Source organism: Podarcis bocagei (genome assembly GCF_964188305.1).
Source record: "Podarcis bocagei genome assembly, chromosome: 16".
In the NCBI taxonomy this organism is placed as follows: domain Eukaryota; kingdom Metazoa; phylum Chordata; class Lepidosauria; order Squamata; family Lacertidae; genus Podarcis; species Podarcis bocagei.
The window spans coordinates 27,613,691-27,634,718 of NC_138142.1; the positions used below are offsets into that span (position 1 = coordinate 27,613,691).

At 47.6% G+C, this 21,028-nt stretch overlaps 1 protein-coding gene and 1 long non-coding RNA gene across 2 annotated transcripts; one reads left to right on the plus strand and one right to left on the minus strand.

Moving 5' to 3' along the window:
* Positions 1 to 387: 387 nt before the first annotated feature.
* LOC308576279 lies at positions 388 to 7,072 on the plus strand. Its single transcript, XR_014003164.1, has 3 exons — positions 388 to 838; positions 3,159 to 3,224; positions 5,167 to 7,072. It is a non-coding gene; the product is annotated as an uncharacterized lncRNA (long non-coding RNA).
* Positions 7,073 to 12,175: 5,103 nt separating this feature from the next.
* LOC308576273 (ras-related and estrogen-regulated growth inhibitor-like protein) lies at positions 12,176 to 20,330 on the minus strand. Its single transcript, XM_081175476.1, has 4 exons — positions 20,078 to 20,330; positions 17,969 to 18,022; positions 16,250 to 16,326; positions 12,176 to 15,078 (listed from the first exon to the last, which is right to left on the minus strand). Exons 1-4 carry the CDS (start codon positions 20,190 to 20,192, stop codon positions 14,659 to 14,661), a joined length of 666 nt encoding a protein of 221 aa, XP_081031602.1. The 5' UTR covers positions 20,193 to 20,330; the 3' UTR covers positions 12,176 to 14,658.
* Between the last annotated feature and the right edge of the window lie 698 nt (positions 20,331 to 21,028).

The window sequence follows — 21,028 nt, forward strand, 5'->3', positions numbered from 1 at the left end:
TGAACGCTATACCTCTAAAGCACATTTGAAGCAACACAGATTTATTTTGGGTGCTTGCCCCTGCAAATGTAGGATACAAATCTGCATGTGACATAAAGCGTATACAACATTTCTGCAAATTTTGTGGATCCACACACAGAAAACCCTGTTGCCAGCCCTGTTCACAGCTTCCAGCCCTACACAGGGATGCTGAAGACTGAACCTGAGACCTTTGACATGCAAGGCAAGGAAGACGTTTATACTGAGTTGGGATGCAGCTCAGGGGTAGGGCTCCTGCTTTGCATGCAGAAGGTCCCGGGTTCAATCCCACACACCCCGCCCTGGCAACTCCAGGTAGGGCTAGGAGAGACTCCTAGCCGGAGGGAGCAATACTGAGCCAGGTGAGCACAGGGACACAGTAGGTTGCTTTAGATTATCATTAGAAGATCCATGCTATACAGTTAAAGCTTAGCCAATAAATGTGCACAGGACTTTGCCCAAGGAATCCTGGGAGCTGTGGTTTCCCCCTCAAAGGACTACCACTTCCAGCACCCTTAACAAACTACATTCCCCAGGATTCTTTGGGGGGAAGTCATGTGCTTTACATGTATAGCATGGATTTGCTTCTACAGACTGTCCACAAAGCGCTGGTTATACAGCTCAGAACAGTTTCCTCCTGTATGAACCTGCCCTGGCTCTAAGATCTTCATGGGAGGCCCGTCTCTCTGTCTCGCCACCCTCAAAGGTATGCTTGGTGGGGACGCAGGAGAGGGCCTTCTCAGTGGCTGCTCCCAGACTTTGGAACTCCCACCCTAGAGAAGCCAGACTGGCTCCTTCCTTGTTGTCCTTCTGCCTGCAGGTAAAGACACTTTTCTTCCAACAGGTCTTTGGGAATTGACTGTTTTCCAGGAAAGGGCTAGTTTTATTATCTGTATTTTAAGCTTATTTGTTTTTTATATATATTTTAAATTCTATCAGAGTTTAATGACTTTTTAATAGCTATATTTTATGTATGTTTAGCTTTTTTGTATTTTGCCTGTTGTTTGAATTTGTGTAAGCCGCCTTGAGTTGCAGTCTGGGGAAAGAATGGGATATAAATAAACTAATAATAATAATAATAATAGTACAGTAATAATAATAGATCCTAACAGAAGCACAGAAAGAGTGGGCAGCTTTGCAGCATTCAAGGTCAAGATACAGGCCGTGAAATAACCACTGGTCATCCCCCGCCCACCCCCACCGCCCCAATTAGCTCCAATTATAGGTCCTGATGTCTCTTCGATTGCCTGCAACCATAAATAGCTGCGCCTTTGGTCTCTTCCACCTGCAGCGTGTCAGCAGGATCTTAATCCCATTACTATCTGTCCCACCTTTGAAATGCAGTGAAGGTCTTTCCTCTGTGTCACTTGCCACCAGGAAGGTCAGAAGGTCTTGGGACTGATTAACAAGAAAATCTGTAATTGGCGTTCTTTTCTTTCATTTCATTTTCCCAGCTCCTCTAATTAGGGTTTTAACAATATTTGCTCAGACAGGTGTGGACTTTGTGACTTAATGGAACCCTAGCAGGGGAGATGGGAGCCCAGGAGGTAAACAGAGCCTCCTTGAAGTTTGCAGAGAACACTCATTGTGGTCCTGGCTGAGGGTTAGGAGTACACCAAAAAATAATAGGGAAGGCAGAGGGTGTGCATAGACGCAAGGCTATAACCAGAAGCAGTGTGGTGTGGTGTAGTGGTTAGAGGGCTGGATTTAGACCAGGGAGAGACTCGGGTTCAAATCCCCACAAGTCATATAGCTCAGTCACTGCCTCTCAGCCCCAACCTACCTCATGGGGTTGTTGTGAGGATAAAATGAAGAGCAGAAGAACCATGTAGGATTATAATTTTAGCAGAAATAGTAGTTCTTCTTATTAATATCCAACCTTTCCTTCAGGGAGCTCAAGGTGGTATACATGGTCCTCTGCCCCATTTGCCCAAACATTTAATCCTCGCAGCCCTGTGAGCAGGGGCTGGCCCTGGATGTGTTGTCACTGAGGCAAACCAGAGCATGCCACAATGGCAACAGCCGCCAACAATAGCAACGAGAAAACAGGGCATGGCATAAGGAGGAGTTGCTGTTGGGGCTTCAGACTGTACTGCAAAACTGTTGTTCTGATATTGCAAACGAGTTGTTGGAAACAAGTGTTTTTGTACTTATCATATTTTCCCCAGAACGGGTAAATCTGGATTAAAAGGGAACAGGGCAGCTGGCATATTGATGCCAATGACATCATGTGGGCGCTGCAAAAAATATTGCACGTGTGCCCAATCCCACAATAAACACCCACCTAAACGTTTCAGCCAGTGGGATGAAATTTCCTTACTTTCTTTTCAATGTTGGCAGTACGTCACTTCTTGAGACCCACCGGGAGCTCAGGCTCCCAGAGAATGTGCATTTGGAAGGAGTGGACTGTCTTGTTACAAATCCACCTGTGCCCGCTTGCGTGACCAGATCAGAAGGAATGCTTTGCATACCTCTTGGGTGCCTTTGCACCCACTCTCCACCACCACCGCTGCTGGGAATGCGGACCTGCCTTTCCCTTGGGCAGGCTCCAGCGGTCACCCATGACACAACGTGGCAGGGGGGCTATTTTAAAAAAAGACAAAGAAAGGGAAAACTAGCCTGGCTGGGTGTTTGTTTTGTAAAGTTTCAGATCATTTGCTAGAAAAGCAAGAACAAGGTTGTGTGTGTGTGTGTGTGTGTGTGTGTGTGTGTGTGTGTGTGTGTTTACATAGAATTCTAAGAATTGGGTGGGACCTCAAGGGTCATCTAGTCCAACCCCCTGCAATGCAGGAATCACACCTTAAAAATCTGCGACAGATGGCCGCCCAACCTCCATTTAAACTCCTTCAATGAAGGAGAGTCCACCACCATCTGAGGCAGCCCATTCATTCCACTGGTGAACAGCTCTTACTGTCAGAAAGGTCTTCCTAATGTTTTATTGGAATCTCCTTTCTTGTCATTTGAATCCATCGATCCAAAGTCCTATGCTCTGGAGAAGCAGAAAACAATCTTGCTCCATCTTCCATGTGGCAGCCCTTCAGATATTTGAAGATGGCTATCCTACCCGCTCTCAGTCTCCTCTTCTCCAGGCTAAACACACCCAACTCCCTCAACCATTTCTCATAATTCTTGTTTTCCAGACCCTTGATCATCTTGGTCAACCTCCTCTGAACACCCGCTAGCTTGTCCACATCCTTCTTTTTAAGGTGAGCGTTCCTGAATTCTAGCCCCTTGGGCCTACCCTGGACTCCACCCATAGACCCTGCCCAGGTACCATGATGTTTGAATTCAAGAATCGGCCCCTCAGTTTTGGGGAGAGGAAGGAAAATGGCACACCTCTTGGGCTTCCATGAGGAGTGGCTCCCTTTTTAGATCAGGAGTGAAAACTACTCTTCAGTCCATCTGGGAAAAGGGCAGGCTATAAATAAATATTATAGCAGTGTAATAGCATTGTTGTTGTTTCTGGGGGAGCAGTTGTATCGGGCTGCTCCAGCTCGCTACCTGGCGGATATCCACTACGTGGAATACCGCAGACTATTTACTGCGGCTAGGCTGAATGTTCTTGACTCGGCGGTCCTGAAGGGAAGATATGGAGGAGTTCCATATGACCAGAGATTATGTCACTGTGCATTGGGTGAGGTAGAATCCACAGAGCACATTTTATTGAGCTGTCCCTTCTACAACGATTTAAGACAGTATCTTATAACTCCATACTTACCCCAGCTCAGTTCCCGACAAAGAGGAAAGCAGACAGCATATCTGCTAAATAAGTCTTCTGGGAAAACAACCTTGTCAGTGGCTAAATTTCTTTTCCTGGCACTCAAGTGTCGGAAACGTATAACTGAATGCTTTGATGTGGGTTATCTGTGAGAGGTCTAGTTCTGTGGCCCTACCTTACTTATGTATCTCCTATGATGTTATAGTTTATAATTATTGTGTAATGTTTTAATTCTGACTATCGGTCGAATAAAGAAATTGATTGATTGAATAAATATTATAGCAGTGTAATAGCATAGTAACACCACAAGCAATCCCCCCAAATAGAGGTGTTAATTTTTACAGGTGGGGGAATTGTCCAGAATACTCATTGGGGAAAAACCAATGTTATTGATGTGTAGCAATTGCAAACTTACAAAACCAGATTGGGTGAAAGCCAAAGTGTTAACTGGCCCGAATATAGAATCATAGAATCATAGAATCATAGAATCATAGAATCATAGAGTTGGAAGAGACCACAAGGGCCATCGAGTCCAACCCCCTGCCAAGCAGGAAACACCATCAGAACACTCCTGACATATGGTTGTCAAGTCTCTGCTTAAAGACCTCCAAAGAAGGAGACTCCACCACACTCCTTGGCAGCAAATTCCACTGTCGAACAGCTCTTACTGTCAGGAAGTTATTCCTAATGTTTAGGTGGAATCTTCTTTCTTGTAGTTTGGATCCATTGCTCCGTGTCCGCTTCTCTGGAGCAGCAGAAAACAACCTTTCTCCCTCCTCCATATGACATCCTTTTATATATTTGAACATGGCTATCATATCACCCCTTAACCTCCTCTTCTCCAGGCTAAACATGCCCAGCTCCCTTAGCCGTTCCTCATAAGGCATCGTTTCCAGGCCTTTGACCATTTTGGTTGCCCTCCTCTGGACACGTTCCAGTTTGTCAGTGTCCTTCTTGAACTGTGGTGCCCAGAACTGGACACAGTACTCCAGGTGAGGTCTGACCAGAGCAGAATACAGTTGCACTATTACTTCCCTTGATCTAGATGCTATACTCCTATTGATGCAGCCCAGAATTGCATTGGCTTTTTTAGCTGCCGCGTCACACTGTTGGCTCATGTCAAGTTTCTGGTCAACCAAGACTCCTAGATCCTTTTCACATGTACTGCTCTCAAGCCAGGTGTCACCCATCTTGTATTTGTGCCTCTCATTTTTTTTGCCCAAGTGCAATACTTTACATTTCTCCCTGTTAAAGTTCATCTTGTTTGTTTTGGCCCAGTTCTCTAATCTGTCAAGGTCGTTTTGAAGTGTGATCTTGTCCTCTGGGGTGTTAGCCACCCCTCCCAGTTTGGTGTCATCTGCAAATTTGATCAGGATGACCTTGAGTCCATCATCCAAGTCGTTGATAAATTTAATCGCACATCTATTTAGTGCGAATGTAAGAAGCGCCTGGCTGCTGGATCAAGCCAGAGACCCACATCCTAGATGCTCCAGCGTTCAGCCAGATGCCTCCAAGCGAAGCTCACAAGGAGGACCTGAGCACAAGAGAGGCATTTGAGATTCCGAGCAACTGCTAACCAGAGGCATACTGCCTTCCACACGGGAGGTCATGCGTAGCCAGGGCTATCAATTCCTGTCTGTACTGCTGTACTGTCTCAAGCAGAGATCATCCTAGCAACAAGAAGTTATTTTAATATATAGTAGCAGGAAACCATCTAGAGAGGCGTTAGGGCTTTTGGATGCCAAGGGAGTCGAAGAAATTGTAAAGGAGGATAAAGAGATCATGGAGAAACTGAATGAATTTTTGTATCTGTCTTCATGATGGAAGATATAGGGGAAATACCTGTGTCTGAACTGACCTTTGCAGGACGTGAGTCTGGGAAACAAAGGCGAATAGTGGTGGAGAGAGGTGAAGTTCTAGGCGTAACAGGCAAAATAAAAGCTGGCCAATTGCTGAGTCTGGATGGCACCTACCTGACAGACCTCCAAGAATTCAGATACTAAATTGACCATCCTCTAGCAAAACTGTGTAACGTGTCCCTCGGATCAGCCTCCATATATGAGAGCTGGAAAATAGCCAATGTAATGCCAGTTTTCGAAAAGGGATCCAGGGAGCATCCTGTAGGCTCCCCTCATGTTCTTCTGTACCTATCGCACCCTCCTGCCAACTGAAACCAAAGGGCAATGCAAGAGTTTGGCCCCCTTCCTTAATTCCTCTTCTCTTGTATGTCATGCAAGTGGCACGCAGACCCAAGCATAGCGTCCTGGCGCAAACTGGGTGATGACAAGGATAAGGCCTTTGTTCTTTTCTAGGCACCCAGCCAAGCGAAACTTTCTGCCCCATTGCTTTGCTCCCTGGGGGATCTGTAATAACCAGGAACATCTCCTCCTCCTGCTGCTGCCAACCACATCTTGATCCCTTCCTCCCCTTTCATTTGCATACAGTGCTCCGGAATGTGCATCTGTGGTTCCCTCCTCACAAACAATTCTCAGCAACAGGTCACCCACCCTTAGTCTGGCTTTACAGGCTGAGAGAGTGCGAGACAGAGAGACCTGATCCAGGTTGCCCAAGGACTGGGGATTGACGTAACGTTAAACTAGGAGTCAGCAAATTTTTTCAGCAGGGGGCCAGTCCAATGTCCCTCAGACCTTGTCAGGGGCTGGACTATATTTTGAAGGGGGAAAAAAGATGCAAGAGCACCAGGCAGGCTCACCTGTGTCTTGCGAATGGCGGGGGCTGGTGGCGGCGGCAGGACGATGAGTGCGTGAAAGGGCTTGCTCCAGAGAGGGGTTGCTTTAAATGGCAGCCACTCGAGAGGGGCGCTCAGCCAACCGCAGCTCAACAAAGCCCAGCCCCCTTCCTCCTCTAGACAGGGCAGAGAGAAGCCAGGAGGAGGGAGGGAGGAGGTGCCGCCAGCGCCGCTGTGTGACGGGGAGGAAAAGAACATGTGCGCTGGTGATCCACGTACTGGCAATCAACGTGGCGATTCCTGGACCGTCCATGGGCCGGATCCAGAAGGCAATTGGGCCTGATCCGGCCCACGGACCTTAGTTTGCCGACCCATACGCTAAACCGTGGTCCAGCATTCTGTGCACATGCCTTTCACGCCTGTGCACTCACTTTTATTTTCTTTAGTTATAAAAAATAATTGATACACAGCCATTCACAAAAAGTACATATATCAGACCAGTTTATAACATTTACGCATAAAGCTATATGAGAAAACTCATTTCAAAAAGTTAAAATCAGAAATCAGCTAACTATCAATGTCAGCATGTTCCAAAGTGTAGGTGCTGCCATGCTAAAATATCAATTCCGTACAGTGCCAGTTCCACAAATCGCAGCCATCGCTTCCATCTCTGCAATTCTATGAGGCTCGTAAAGCATCAATATTGCACTCCAGGCTCAAGTGCCTTGCTTCAGGGAAAAGTTGAAATTGTTTCCCTGCTATGCAGTCAAGCAATGCTCTCCAGAGAACATCCGGCTGCGCTCAGCTGCTGCTAGCTTGGCGCATACCGTCCAGGAGAGTGACACCCTTGCTCTCAGGGAGAACAGTTTCCTTTGCAGAGAGGTCCCCCGGGGTGACAGAATTGTGTTAGAATAAGGCACGCAGAGCCTGGTAAGAAACATTTTTGCCTGGCGGGGCTGGAAGGGAAGAAGGGAACATGATCTTTGTATTGAGTTAGCCGTTGAGTAATCTCACAATAAGGAGGAAGCAGGAGCAACGGAACATCTCTCGTTCTCGCCTGCCAGGTGTCCCATCACATGGAACTTTGGGTCTGGGAAGGCTGTTCCTTTCTTGGGGGCAGAGTATTGTTAGTGTTGGGAGTGGGTGAGGCGGATCAAAGCCTCCATCCTTGCCCAGGGAGAATTGTACTCAGAACTGTACTTTCTAGACATGGAACTAGCGGAAGTGTGGGGAAAGTCCTTAGCTTCTGTACAACCAGTGTGTATGTGTGTTATCTCATCCTTTGCGGCAGGCCACGAAATACCGTGGCCTGGCCCTGCTTGTCTCCAGCGCGTGCATACGCACATGCAAATCCACGTGCAATTAGATGAGGGCCTTGCGTGGTGTGCAGGCGCACTTCCTTTCCACATGCTGCCATTGAAGAGGTTCCTTCTGATCTGCAGTTATTAGAGGGCAATTATATTATATATTATATTACAGGGCAATTAGGGTTGTTGTTTTTCCTTCCTCTTGAGGGTATCTTTAAGCAAGAGGGGGAAAGCTCTGCTTAGACATCCGTGCACATGGAACAGGCAGCGATCTTCCGTGTGTGGGTAGGAGAGAGAGAGAGAGAGATGTCTGCAATGATGTGAGATAATTCCTGTCCATCATGGAAAAGGTTCAAAAAAGGGCAAGGAAAAACGGGACATTCTGGGATCAAATCAGAAACCAGGGACTCATCGACATCGATGGTTTTACTACGTTTTGAGGTTGTTTGGGAATGGTTGTGGCACGTAAAGGACAAACAACATCCTGCTTTAACTCTAGTAATGCATTATAACCAGGACGGCTTCTGTGAATTCCAGGACTGTCTCTGGAAAATGGGGACACTTGGAGGGTCTGTAAGTGCCATACAGGGTCCTATGAAAATATGAAGTGCCCACCCTTTCCCCTTCTGGCTCACTTCCTGTGTTACATAATACAAAAATGGTATTGTTATAAGTTTCAGGGGCGCTAGAGTCTGAGGCTGATGTTGGCTCCCTTAACAAAATACAGTTCCCAGATTCTTTGGGGGTTAAGCATGTGTCGGACGTGCTTCTAAGTATGGTATGAATCTGCCCTATGTCGGAGCCTTTTGGTGTTAGATTCATGCTGCAGCGGGCTAGCTCATTGCAGGGGGTTGGACTGGATGACCCTCGGGGTCCCTTCCAACTCTACAGTTCTAAACGGCACATGGAACTCTTTTCATATAAAATAATAATAATGAAATTTGGTGGGCTGTTAATCCTATCGCCACAGATGTGAATAGGGGGAAAGCTTTTGAAAACAACGACAATGACAACAGCATTTCCAGTGAGCGTCCAAAATATAACAGGAGTCTTCTGCTGTCAGGCCTTTAGTGTCACCATCTTCTGGGTACTTTTCCTTTCCCTGGTGGAAATTTCCTCACTTCCAGTTGCTCCCCCCACCCCCCCTTAACCTTACTCCAGCCATGCAGTTTCACATGCTGTTCCACATCCCCTCCGCCATCACCCGCCAGGAGCATATCACACTCATTTTGTCGCTGGGGACAGCTGCCAGCAAATTTGCAGCTTCACACTGTGTCTGTGGAGACCATCTGTGGCCGAGGATGTGACTTATAATCGCAAGAGATTTAAATGTCATTTAATCCAGCCCCCCTTATGTATACCCTGCAGGTACAATAATCCATCTGCCTCCTGCATCCCCTATGATCTTCGGGTTGCATTTTTATCTCACCTTTTTATCCTCAGGGACCTTGAGGTGGTGCACATCAGTGGCATGCGGTCAGTGGACAAGGGGGACTAGGCTACTCCCCTAAATGTTCCCCCGGTGCCTCCTCCCCAAAGCTCAGGAAGCTTCTGCCTAGCTTGGGGAGGGAGGGGTGATGTTATTGTCATCGTCCCCCCACAATTGCCCTCACAAGCTGGTGCTTCTGGTCTTGTTCCCCATGAAAAAATTCTATCTTTTAGAGTTGCAGGGGTGGGGTGGGAATTATAGGTTATTCATATCCTGCTTTTTCCCCAAGCAGGGATTCGTGGCAGCTTCAAACATTTGAAAACAACATTACAAAAGAAAGAAAGAAAGAAAGAAAGAAAGAAAGAAAGAAAGAAAGAAAGAAAGAAAGAAAGAAAGAAAGAAAGAAAGAACCCTAGTTAAAAATAATAGTTAAAATACTGTACATCAAAATACTTTTTGAACCAGCAATGAAAATGCAGCCTGCCATGTCAGCAGCCAACCCAGTGATCAGCGTTAGTTTCCAAAGGCCTGTTTGATTTTAACAGCTTGCTGCTTTCCCCCTTGCAGTGGTGCAGAGGCAAGAGAAGCTGTCCCGGTAAAAAACCTGTTCCAAAGCAGCTCTTTAAAAAGTACACCTGGGGCTGCTGGGCGTTGTAGTCCAGCAATATCTGGAGGGCACCAGCAACATCTGACAACAGGTGGTCCAGCCTCCAGTTCAATGAGCTCCAGCTCCCCTGTGACTTACTGCTACCCCAGTAATGGATTGTGCGAACTGGGTCCTCTGCCAAGCGTGTCTGAGAAAGCTCTCCAGATCTTTGTGGACTCTAGAGGAGCCGTTGCCCCAGAGAGGCAGTATTTTTCGAACCCAGGCCCACTCAGATCCACAAATAGCAGCACCACCCTCCCTTGGACGTCTGTTCTCTCTTAGCAGCGTTGTGTGCGTGCTTCGGAAAGTTCACAGAGCATCCTTGCTTCCTGCCTCTGCCAACTGCTTGAGAATAATAGTGCTGAAAATGTGTTTCAAAGGGAATTTCAATTTGCAGTGCAGTGCTTGATTACTTAGGCAGCTTGCAGGCAGGGACTGTATGGATTGATGTGGGGGTTTTGGGGGGGAGGGGGCAGTCTGGATGATGCTCTGAGCCCCTTCCAGTTCTTGGAGTCCTGTGCCCAGGGAGGGTTAGAATCTAACAAGTCAGACAAGGAATAGGTAAGAGGACAACCTTAGCTCATAGCTGTCAACTTTTCCCTTTTCTTGCAAGGAATCCTATTCGGAATAAGGGAATTTCCCTTAAGAAAAGGAAAACGTTGAAAGCTATGCCTTAGCTGGTCACTTAAGTGTCCTCATCAGTATCCCAAAAGAATGAGTGAGATTGCACCCAGTAAAATTGCAAAAATGTATAGGACCAGCTCAAATGTTTACTGGAAATGTAAAAGGAAAGAGAGTACCTTTTATCATATGTGGTGGACATGTGGGGAGGTAAAAGCTTTCTGGGAAATGATATATAACTTTTGTTTAAAATACAGAGGCTTTTTTGTTAGGTATTACAGGCGTGGAACTACCAAAAAATAAAATAAAAGACTGTTTATGTATGCAACGACAGTGGCAAGGATGCTCCTAGCCCAGAGATGGAAAGGAGAAAAAGTATCGGCCAGAGAAGAGTGACAGACCAAGCTGATGGAATATGCAGAAATGGCAAGACTGACGGGAAAGATCAGAAACCAGGAAAACCAAATATTTCTAAAAGACTGGAATAATTTTTTAACATATTTGATAGACCACTGTAAACAGCTCAAATCTTTGGCAGGGATACAAGGACACTTGTAAAGTAACAAGAATTTTGGAAACCAGGATTGTAAAATGGATAGATTACATTAAAAGATGCAGGAAAAATATATATAAATGGAACCCATGGAGGGAAGGAAGGTCTGAAGGTTCGAAAGAACCGCTTTTTTAATTTTTGGAAATGTTATGTTTGTTGTATTTAACTTTTATGAATACATATATACAGTGGTACCTCGGGTTACATACGCTTCAGGTTACAGACTCTGCTAACCCAGAAATAGGACCTCGGGTTAAGAACTTTGCTTCAGGATGAGAACAGAAATCGTGCTCTGGTGGCGCAGCGGCAGCAGGAGGCCCCATTAGCTAAAATGGTGCTTCAGGTTAAGAACAGTTTCAGGTTAAGAACAGACTTGAAAGCCAGTGTGGTGTAGTGGTTAAGAGCGGTAGTCTTGTAATCTGGGGAACCGGGTTCGTGTCTCCGCTCCTCCACATGCAGCTGCTGGGTGACCTTGGGCCAGTCACACTTCTTTGAAGTCTCTCAGCCCCACTCACCTCACAGAGTGTTTGTTGTGAGGGAGGAAGGGAAAGGAGAATGTTAGCTGCTTTGAGACTCCTTAAAGGGAGTGAAAGGCGGGATATCAAATCCAAACTCCTCTTCTTCTTCTTCTCCGGAACAAATTAAGTTCTTAACCCGAGGTACCAGTGAGAGAGAGAGAGAGAGAGAGAGAGAGAGAGAGAGAGAGAGAGAGAGTGTGTGTGTGTGTGTGTGTGTGTGTGTGTGTGTGTGTGAATGAAGAATGAGTGAGATTGCAAGAGCTGCAACTAAGTGATGATTCCCTCCAGACTATTGGGTGGCCCTTTTCTCCATCCCCCTCACCTAGCTGCTAGGGAGGAGAACAACAGCCAGTGCAGTGAATGTGAGCTGAGCTGGAAAAGCAGGCTGGAAGCTGGAGACACAGAGACCTGTTTGCTCTGTGCTGGATCCAAAGCTGCGACTGAAGGAGAAGCAAGACCTGTTGGGGTGTTGACGCTGTGAGCCCCTCCGTCCTATGTTCAAGTTGTAGAGATGTGTAACTAAAACCATATATCCTAAAGACACCACAATCTTGACTAACCTTCATTCCAAGCAAACAGAGCCCTGAGTAAGCACCAGAAACCTTTGCAGTGGAGTCTCTCGCTGCTTGGAGATTTTTGGGAACAAACCAAGAAAGTTCACCACAGTCCATCACCGTCATCATAAATAGTAAACTTTTTATTACTCATCCAAACATTACGACAGTGAGAGGTTTCTTCTGCAAGAGTTTCATTCCAACAGAACAGTTCAATAACAAAATAGGTTTGAACGTAAACAAGAATCCCCCCCCCAAAACAAATTTTGAATAAATGAAAACAAAAGGAAACCACGACAAAATGTTGCGCTGTGTCCTCACTGCCTAAAATGACTGCACCTGTTCAGTCCTCTTGCAGGGCGCTGTAAACCACCCTGCTTCTGGTTTGCTGCTATTTTGGGGTGGGATGATGGCAAACTGGGCAGTTACAGTTGATGGGGAGGTCATGAGCAGCAAACCTGCTTTCACAAAAAGATGGGAATTGTTTTTTTCAATGGCGGGATAAGGAAATGCACTGGAAAGTCTGGGATGATGCTAGCTTTGACACAACGTCATCTAACCTCTCTACAAACAAATCAGAGTAAATAGACCGCTCAGTAAATAGCAGTCGTCATCTAATCTCCCTGCAGACAAATCAGGTTGAATGCTCAATAAACAAATCATCTAAAAGCACCCCAGGCCTTCACCAACCTGCCCTGTCCTGAACTACAACTCTCATCAGCCCCAGCCTTCACTGCTATGCTGAGATTCTCCATTAAGCTGTGCACTTAATGGTACAGATGTGTGCACAGTGGTTTCAAAATAAAAATAAATGATGGGCACAGCAATGAGGAAAGGAGGGCAAGATGGAACATCTGAAGAACCTTGCTTGCCATATCAGGCCAGCTACCCAGGAGAATCTTGATGTGCAGGATGCAGCTATGCTTGCTCTCTTAAAAAATACTGGCTCATTGGGCAAGGCCACATCCTCAGCACGAAGAGGCCAGAAGTGATGGGGTGGGAACGGGAGGTTTATGTCAGAGGAGAAGGTGGAGCCCAGTCAGAGGTGCAGTCGGGGAACAACTGATGGGAGGAGCCATTTGGCGGAATTTGAAACAGGCCAGTCTTCCGGGCTGGTTAGGGATTGAATCTGGTTAGGTTATTTGTCTTGGCAGAATATTGGCTGGTTGGCAACCCTATAATTTGCTGGCTGGCAACTCAGCACAACCAGAATCCAAATACTGTAACTACTTTGGGTAGGTACACTCATTGGGACTTTGGACTCTCCTCCCAATCCCAGCCAGCTTTGAAGAGCAGATCCCTGTGATGTTTCACCAACATGCTGTAGAAATGCCCGTCCGTTCCAAAGTCATTTGCCCAAGCAGGATGGTGTGTCTGTAGTTTGAGAAGCATCCTGTAAAGGCTAAGAACTTGCAGTGTGGCTGTTTGGATCATGACCATAAGAGGTTCATATTCAACATCTATTTTTAATAATAATAATAATAATAATAGCAGCAAATTTGCTGGTCAGGACTACTCTTATATCTTCTTCCTAAAGCCAGTGGTTTAACCAAACTTATACGATAAACAAGGACATAATGGTAAACATTTTAGTTTTCTTTCCCGGGGATAAAAAGAAGGGGAAAAATCCCCCCCACACACACACACATTACAGAGTACTGGAAATTTGCCTCCTTGCTATTTAGCTCTTCTCCATCCCTCTTTTTAAAAGGGGAATTATATAGCATGCAACCGAGAGCAGGCGCCTTCTGGGTGGCTTTCAGCATGCATAACATTTAAAACAACATGGCAAAGCCTCCAGCTACCTCAGCACTTAAGTCAAAGAGAAAGTGCTTTGGGTGGGTGGCAAGCGCCCACGGTCCAATCCAGCAGGGTTCTTGCACTGAACTGGCATGAGATCCATTTGAGCTCTATTTCCTACCCAATCAACCTAATCATTTCTCCAACCCCTGCAGAGCCTCTGAAAAGGTTTGCCTTCACACAAATGCCATAATTGCTCTTTCGAACCCTGCCACTGCAGAGTGATTAATGTAAGCCGGCCTCCCCTGAGCAAAAGCCACAGCCTCTGACTCGCAAGACCCACCCTCTAACTCCGGAGACACGGTGTCTGCTTTTGCTGCTGTTCAGCGATGAAGCAAATGGTGCTCTGCACATGCTCCAAAGCACCTTCCTCGTCCTTTTTTTTCACAACGCCGTTCCTGATCCACAGCGCCAGACCCTGGTAACATCGTGCGGGAGGTGTGCATCACTCCTGCATCCAAGGCGCAAAATCACAGAATCACAGAGTGGAAAGGTACCCCATGCGGTCATTTAGTCCAACCCCTAGCAAAGCAGGAACCACAACTAAAGAACCCCTGTTGATGGGCCATCCAACCTCTGTTTTGTGCTTGCAAGAGACGGCTACTCTCAGAGACAAGAAGTACATTTATAGCTGTCCATAACTCTAAGTCCAAGGTGTGCAAGCTTTCTGCACCATCCTTCTGTGGTCATTTCGCCCGATGTTCCTTAGGGATGGATGCACATCCAACTGAGCGGCCGTCACCAGAGCTCCTCTCCCAAAATTCCCTAGTTCCTCTCTTTCCTCCCATCTCCCTGAAACCAAAGCTCATTCAGTCCTTCTCCTCCCAAGGACAGCTGACATGCTGCGTACGAGTCCCCGGATGCCCACTGCCTTTTTGGTGGCGCTCCTGGAGTCCCGTACCAGGTCCAGGAGTTCGTGGAAGACCACCAGGGCGCCATGGTAGGTCTCGGCGGCAGAGATCTCGAAGAAGCCCGCGTCGGTGGAGAGGGCCAGAAGGCGGCCTTCCTCGCTGGAGACGGTTCTCAGGTGCTGCAAGTCCCGCTTGTTCCCCACCAGGATAACGGGGACCTTTTCGGCGCCTCCTCTCTTCTTCAGCTGCTTGATCCTCTGGAGCTGCTGGCGGGCGAACTGGAAGCTGGCGCGGTCGCAGATGCTGTAGACGATGACGAAGCCGTCAGCCCAGCGGAGCTGCTTCTCATTCAGGCAACCCTGGAGCTTGGCCATCTGCACAAATTTGAACGAGGGTCGGAGTTAGCGAGGCACTTTTATTTACTCCTACGTGGGGCTACCTTTGAAGGTGACTTGGGAAATGCAATTAATCCAGAATGCAGCAGCTAGACTGGGGACTGGGAGTGGCCGCCGAGACCATATAACACCGGTCCTGAAAGACCTACATTGGCTCCCAGTACGTTTCCGAGCACAATTCAAAGTGTTGGTGCTGACCGTTAAAGCCCTAAATGGCCTCGGCCCAGTATACCTGAAGGAGCGTCTCCACCCCCATTGTTCAGCCCAGATACTGAGGTCCAGCGCTGAGGACCTTCTGGCGGTTCCCTCCCTGCGAGAAGTGAGGCTACAGGGAACCAGGCAGAGGGCCTTTTCGGTAGTGGTGCCTGCCCTGTGGAACGCCCTCCCATCAGATGTCAAGGCAATAAGCAACTATCTTGCTTTTAAAAGACATCTGAAGGCAGCCCTGTTCAGGGAAGTTTTTAATGTTTAATGCTGTATTGTCTTTTTAATATTCTGTTGGGAGTCGCCCAGAGTATCACCCTCCCTCTCCCCTGTGAAGTACCTTAGGCTGGTTGGGCCAAGGCCACCTAGTAAACTTCATAATTGAGTGAGGGTTTGAACTCTGGTCTGCTAGTTCCTAGTTTGATACTCTAACCGCTACACCACCCTGCCACCTGCCCCTAATGCTCCTTCAGGAAATCGACTTTCGGGAATCAAATTATTAAATTAATGATTCAGGCCTCCAAAAGAGCTTCCTCTCTCTCGCTGCCCATCATGTACGTCTCTGGCTAATGGCACAACATCATTTCAGAGCATGAGAAGAACCCCACATCTCTCAGCAGTAATAATCCTCCTACGGAACCTATCAATTTACATATTGTTATTTATTTATTACATTTATATACCCCAGCTTTCCTCCAGGGAGCTCGAGGCAGCGTATATGCTTCTCCACCTCCCCATTCTATCCCTACAACAAGCCTGACAACAAGTGATTGGCCCAAGGTCACGCCCTGTGAGCTTCACGGCTGAGTGGGGGGATTTGAACCCTGGTCTCCCAGCTCCTAGTCCAGCTCCCTAACCGCGGCATCACCGCTGGCAGGCCAGCTTCAGCCAGGCATTCGCCTGTTGTGGAAATTGCCTTGGTGAATTGTGTGTGGTGATGTCTTACCTGGGGGCAGACGGAGTCCCAGATGCTGAAGCAGGCTTCCTGGCCAGCCATTATCACTTTGTGGGTGTAAATTGATTCTGGAAAGGAGGAGAGGTGGGGAGAAAATGTGTTAATAACAGCTCAGGGTGCAGGCTACATTAGCTGGTCTTATTTCTGGTCTGTTGGCCATAATAAATTGAGGGTGCGTGTGCATTAACTCTGTAGCCATGCCGTCAAGGGCAGATTGTATGGATTGTATAGGGCATGGGTAGGCAAACTAAGGCCCAGGGGCCGGATCTGGCCCAATTGCCTTCTAAATCCGGCCCACAGACGGTCCGGGAACCAGCGTGTTTTTACATGAGTAGAATGTGTCCTTTTATTTAAAATGCATCTCTGGGTTATTTGTGGGGCATAGGAATTCGTTCATTTACCCCCCAAAAATATAGTCCGGCCCCCCACAAGGTCTGAGGGACAGTGGACCGGCCCCCTGCTGAAAATGTTTGCTGACCCCTGGTATAGGAGATGTAAAAGGTAATGGTAAAGGGACCCCTGACTGTTAAGTCTAGTTGCGGACGACGGGTTGCAGCGCTCATCTCGCTTTACTGGCTGAGGGAGCCAGCGTACAGCTTCCAGATCATGTGGCCAGCATGACTAAGCTGCTTCTGGCGAACCAGAGCAGTGCATGGAAACACCGTTTATCTTCCCGCCAGAGTGGTACCTATTTATCTACTTGCACTTGGACGTGCTTTCGAACTGCTAGGTTGGCAGGAGCAGGGACCGAGCAACGGGAGCTCACCCTGTTGCGGGGATTCGAACTGCCGACCTTCTGATCGGCAAGTCCTAGGCTCTGTGGTTTAATTCCTTAGCCCTTGCCACAATGCTGCTCCTGATTGATGCAGATTTATGTCCTTTGTATTATAGCTCCAAGGAACGTGATTTGGCTTGCATAGTTCTCCTTCTCCCCATTTTAAGCTCACAACAACCCTATGAGGTAGGTGAAGTGGAGAGTGAGTGATGGGGCCAAGGTCACCCAGTGAGGTTCATGGCCACGTGGGAATTTGAACCCTGGTCTCTCTCAGGTCCTAGTCTGACACTCTAACCACGACACCACACTGACTTACAGGTGTGGGAGCCCCTCCCCTATCCAGATTAGGACCATATTGTGGTATCTCCAATGTCAGTCCTGTTCAGAGGTGACCTGTTAAAAATTAACTTAGGTCCATTAATTTTAATGGAATTTTACTTAGAAAAGTTGCATACAATCCATATTTGCATAGGGTGGGTGGGTGGAGGAAGGGTTATTTATTTATCGTTATGCATCTATCACACTTTTCCTTCAAGAAGCTCAAGGAAGCATTCAGAGGGGTTTTTCAACCACCCCGACTCCTATTTTATCCCCACCACAACAACCCTGTGAGGTGGGAGATGGTGAATAGCACAAAGTCAAGGGAGAGAGGGAGGGAAGGAAGGAAGGAAAGTGAGGGGGTGACTAGGAGGGAGGAAAAGGAAGATGAAAAGGATTCTATTTATTTATTTTTCAAGATTTATATACTGTTTGATGATCACAACGAAACCCCAGAGAGCTTTACAAAAAGAATCAATAGCTTTATTATTTCTGCAGATCACTTTGAGGTCTTATTACAACCAAGTGGTATATAATTTTAACGTAAAAATAATTTGTAGAATTGATTATCGGGGGGGGGGGGGGACCAGAGAAGGATTATCTCAAAGGTCACTTACCAATATCTCCATATTCGCCAATAAACCTCCGAGTCAGAAACCGAACCGTCAAAGCTAGAATGTGGGAAGAAGCAGCAATATTAGGATGGCATCATTGATCCGGCTGCTAAAGGCAATAAATCTTTATTTACAGGTTGGTTTCATTATTGCATTTATAGTTTACTTTTCCCTCCAAGGAGCTCAAGGTAGTTCACACGGTTCTGCCCCTCATTTAATCCCTCACAACAACATCCCTGTGAGGTAGGTTAGGCTAAGAGGCAGGGACTGGCCCAAGGTGAAGTGGGATTCATAGCTTCATAGGTGTAACAAGAATGATTTGATTTTGGTCAGACTAGAAGTGACATCACCACATCCCAGGTGAGGATTCATCCCAGATCCATCGCAACTAGAGAAAGAGACAGACAGACAGACAGACAGACAGACAGACAGACAGACAGATGTGGGGGATCTTCCTTTGCCATCTACTTCCTCAGAGCCCCATTCTGACATGAACTTTCCCCCTCACTTCCAATATTGTGCAGCTCCATGAGGGGGAAAACAATGAGAATGGGCGCGGGAGACGGACTGTAAGTTAAGAGGTGGGTTTAGCGTTGGGCCCGTCCTTGCAGTCCTCCTGACACGATACCCAGCTGCTTCTGAAGTGATCACGGCCCACTTGACTCAGAATGTAGGCATTTCACCCACGTTGCAGAATCCTAGAAATTGTAAAGTTGGAAGGGACCCCTAAAGGCCATTTAGCCCAACCCCCTGCAATGCAGGACTCACAGGTGCAGAACCTCTGGCAGTTGGCCATCCAGCCTCTACTCAGAGACCTCCAATGAAGGAGAGCCCACCACTTTCGGAGGGTGTCCCTCCCACAGAGCTAGGCCTCTGCCGAAAGTACAGATACAGAAGCCTTCACCAACCTAGTGCCCTCCAGAGGTTGTGGACACCTGTCAGCCCTACAGCTGTGCTAAAGCCACAGACAGCCCTCGCCTTTCCCCTTCTCTCCCCGGCAGACTACATTTAGATTGCAACAGGGACTATGTTTTCAAATCGTACCTCTAAAGTGGCTTTACGTTGATGGCATTTAATAAAAAGCTGACAAAAAGCAGCGACGAAGTCGTCCTTTGCAGTGTTCCTCCTGGCAGGGAGGTCAATCTTGTTGTCCCCTGGTTGGAAACCAAGGGACTTGCTTTGATATTCAATTCCCTGTTTCCTATCCTAGCTCACAGCATAGTTGTGACATGACTAAGAGAAGAGTTAGAGGCAATATGAGAGAGCCACCTTCAAATACCTGAAGGGCTGCCCCATGGAAGATGGAGCAAGCTTGGGGTTTTTTTGCTGCTCCAGAGGGTGGGACCCAAACCAATGGATTCAAATGACAAGGAAGGACCATCCCGACTCAACATTAGCAAAAGCTTTCTGAGGGTAAGAGCTGTTCGATGGTGGAACGCACTATCTCCAAAAGTAGTGGACTCTCCTTCAAAGAGAAGTTGGACGGCCAGGGATTATTTAGCAGTGATTCCTCCATTGCAGGGGGTTGGATTAGATGACCTTTGGGGTCCCTTCCAACTCTACAGTTCCATGACACCAGCTCCTTTATCCTCGGCAAAGATGGCACTTTGCAGCATAAGCAAACAAGCAGCCAAACTCCTGCCCCAATATGCTTACAAATACGTGGACCATTTAGCCGACCAGATCCAAGCCAAGTCCTTAACTTGAGGCCTGTTTAAAACCAACAGCAAAATTGTGGAAGCTGCCCTATACTGAGCCAGAGCGTAGGCCAGTCTTATCCTCACCTTGTGTGAGGAGCCTTTGCCTGCCCCCTGCCAGATGTTGCTCAACGACGAGTCTCTGGTCACTGGCCATGCTTGCTGGGGTGATGGGAGTTGCAGCTCATCAACATCTGGAGGGCTGAAGGTTCCTCACCATCCTCCCTTCCAATGTCCTCCAGATGTTCTGGTCTAGAACTCCCATCAGCCCCAGCCAGCATGGCCCAGTGATCAGAGCCGATGGGACTAACCCCCAGCAACTCTGTGGGGTCATTCCCAGCCCTGCTTGGAGATGAGAGAGGGACTGAACCTGGAATCCCTTTGCATGCAAAGCCAGCACTTGCGGGTCACTCACCTGACTTGCCCACCTTCCCAGCTCCAATGACGAGGATGTTGGCTTCCAGTTTGGGCAGGCTCCCTTCAGATATCTTCCCGGCCTGCTGGAAAGCCATCCTCAGCTTGACCAACATTTGGAGTTTTAATCCCCTGGAGGAGAGAGCGAGCAGAGAGCTCAAAGGGCGCAGCCGGCAGGGTGTTCTAAAGGAGCTTCTTGGCAAAGTGCTTCCCTTCCTCTGCCTCTGCTTCGTTCTCCCTCCTTCTCTCCTGCTGGTATTTTATATAGCGGAGAGGAGGGGCGGCTGCTTGAGTGGCAGGGACAGCCAGGAACAGCTCTGCACTGTGCGTTCTGTGTTTGACGGAGCCTGAATATTGCAAACGGGTCACTGAGATATTGCACGCAGGTTATTTTTGACAGAGTCTTTGTTTGTTCTTTAGCAGATCGTCCGTGGAAAAAGAAACTCTAGCTGAAATGGAGGGGAAAACACAGGCTGGTGTACATGGCTCCCCCCACCCCGTCATTTAATCCGCACAACGACCCTGCGAGGTGGGTTAGGCTGAGAGTGAACTACTGGCCCAAGGTCACCCAGGGAGCTTCACTGTCGAGTGAGGGGGGGGGATTTGAATACTGGTCTCCCAGTTCCTAGTCTGACACTCTTAAGCACTACGTCACGCTGACCATTGTGCAGAGACTGCAAGGAAAAAAATTGTATGGATAAGCAGCACCCTTCCTACAATAAGCACCCAGAGGGAGAGCAGAATACCTGCAAGGAATGCCTGGGTGCGGACAATGCCTTTGGCTGCCCTAACGTATGCACCAAGCAGAGAATGAGCTTTCAAGTCCCTGTGGAACAAATGTCAGTCTATGAGAAAGAAGCAATTCAGGGCTTTGGGGAGAAAATTGCAAAGGGCATCAAAAGAGGAATTTTTTAAAAGACGTCAGCAGTGGGCAGAAGCAATACAAGGAAGC

Bases quoted from the DNA above. Each gene is read 5' to 3' on its own strand.
- LOC308576273 (XM_081175476.1), bottom strand. From the start codon at position 20,192: ATGTTGGTCAAGCTGAGGATGGCTTTCCAGCAGGCCGGGAAGATATCT. The intron at 18,023-20,077 runs GTGAGTGACCCG...CCCACATTCTAG, and splicing joins TGGGAAGGTGGGCAAGTCAG to CTTTGACGGTTCGGTTTCTG. The intron at 16,327-17,968 runs GTAAGTGACCTT...CCTCCTTTCCAG, and splicing joins TGGCGAATATGGAGATATTG to AATCAATTTACACCCACAAA.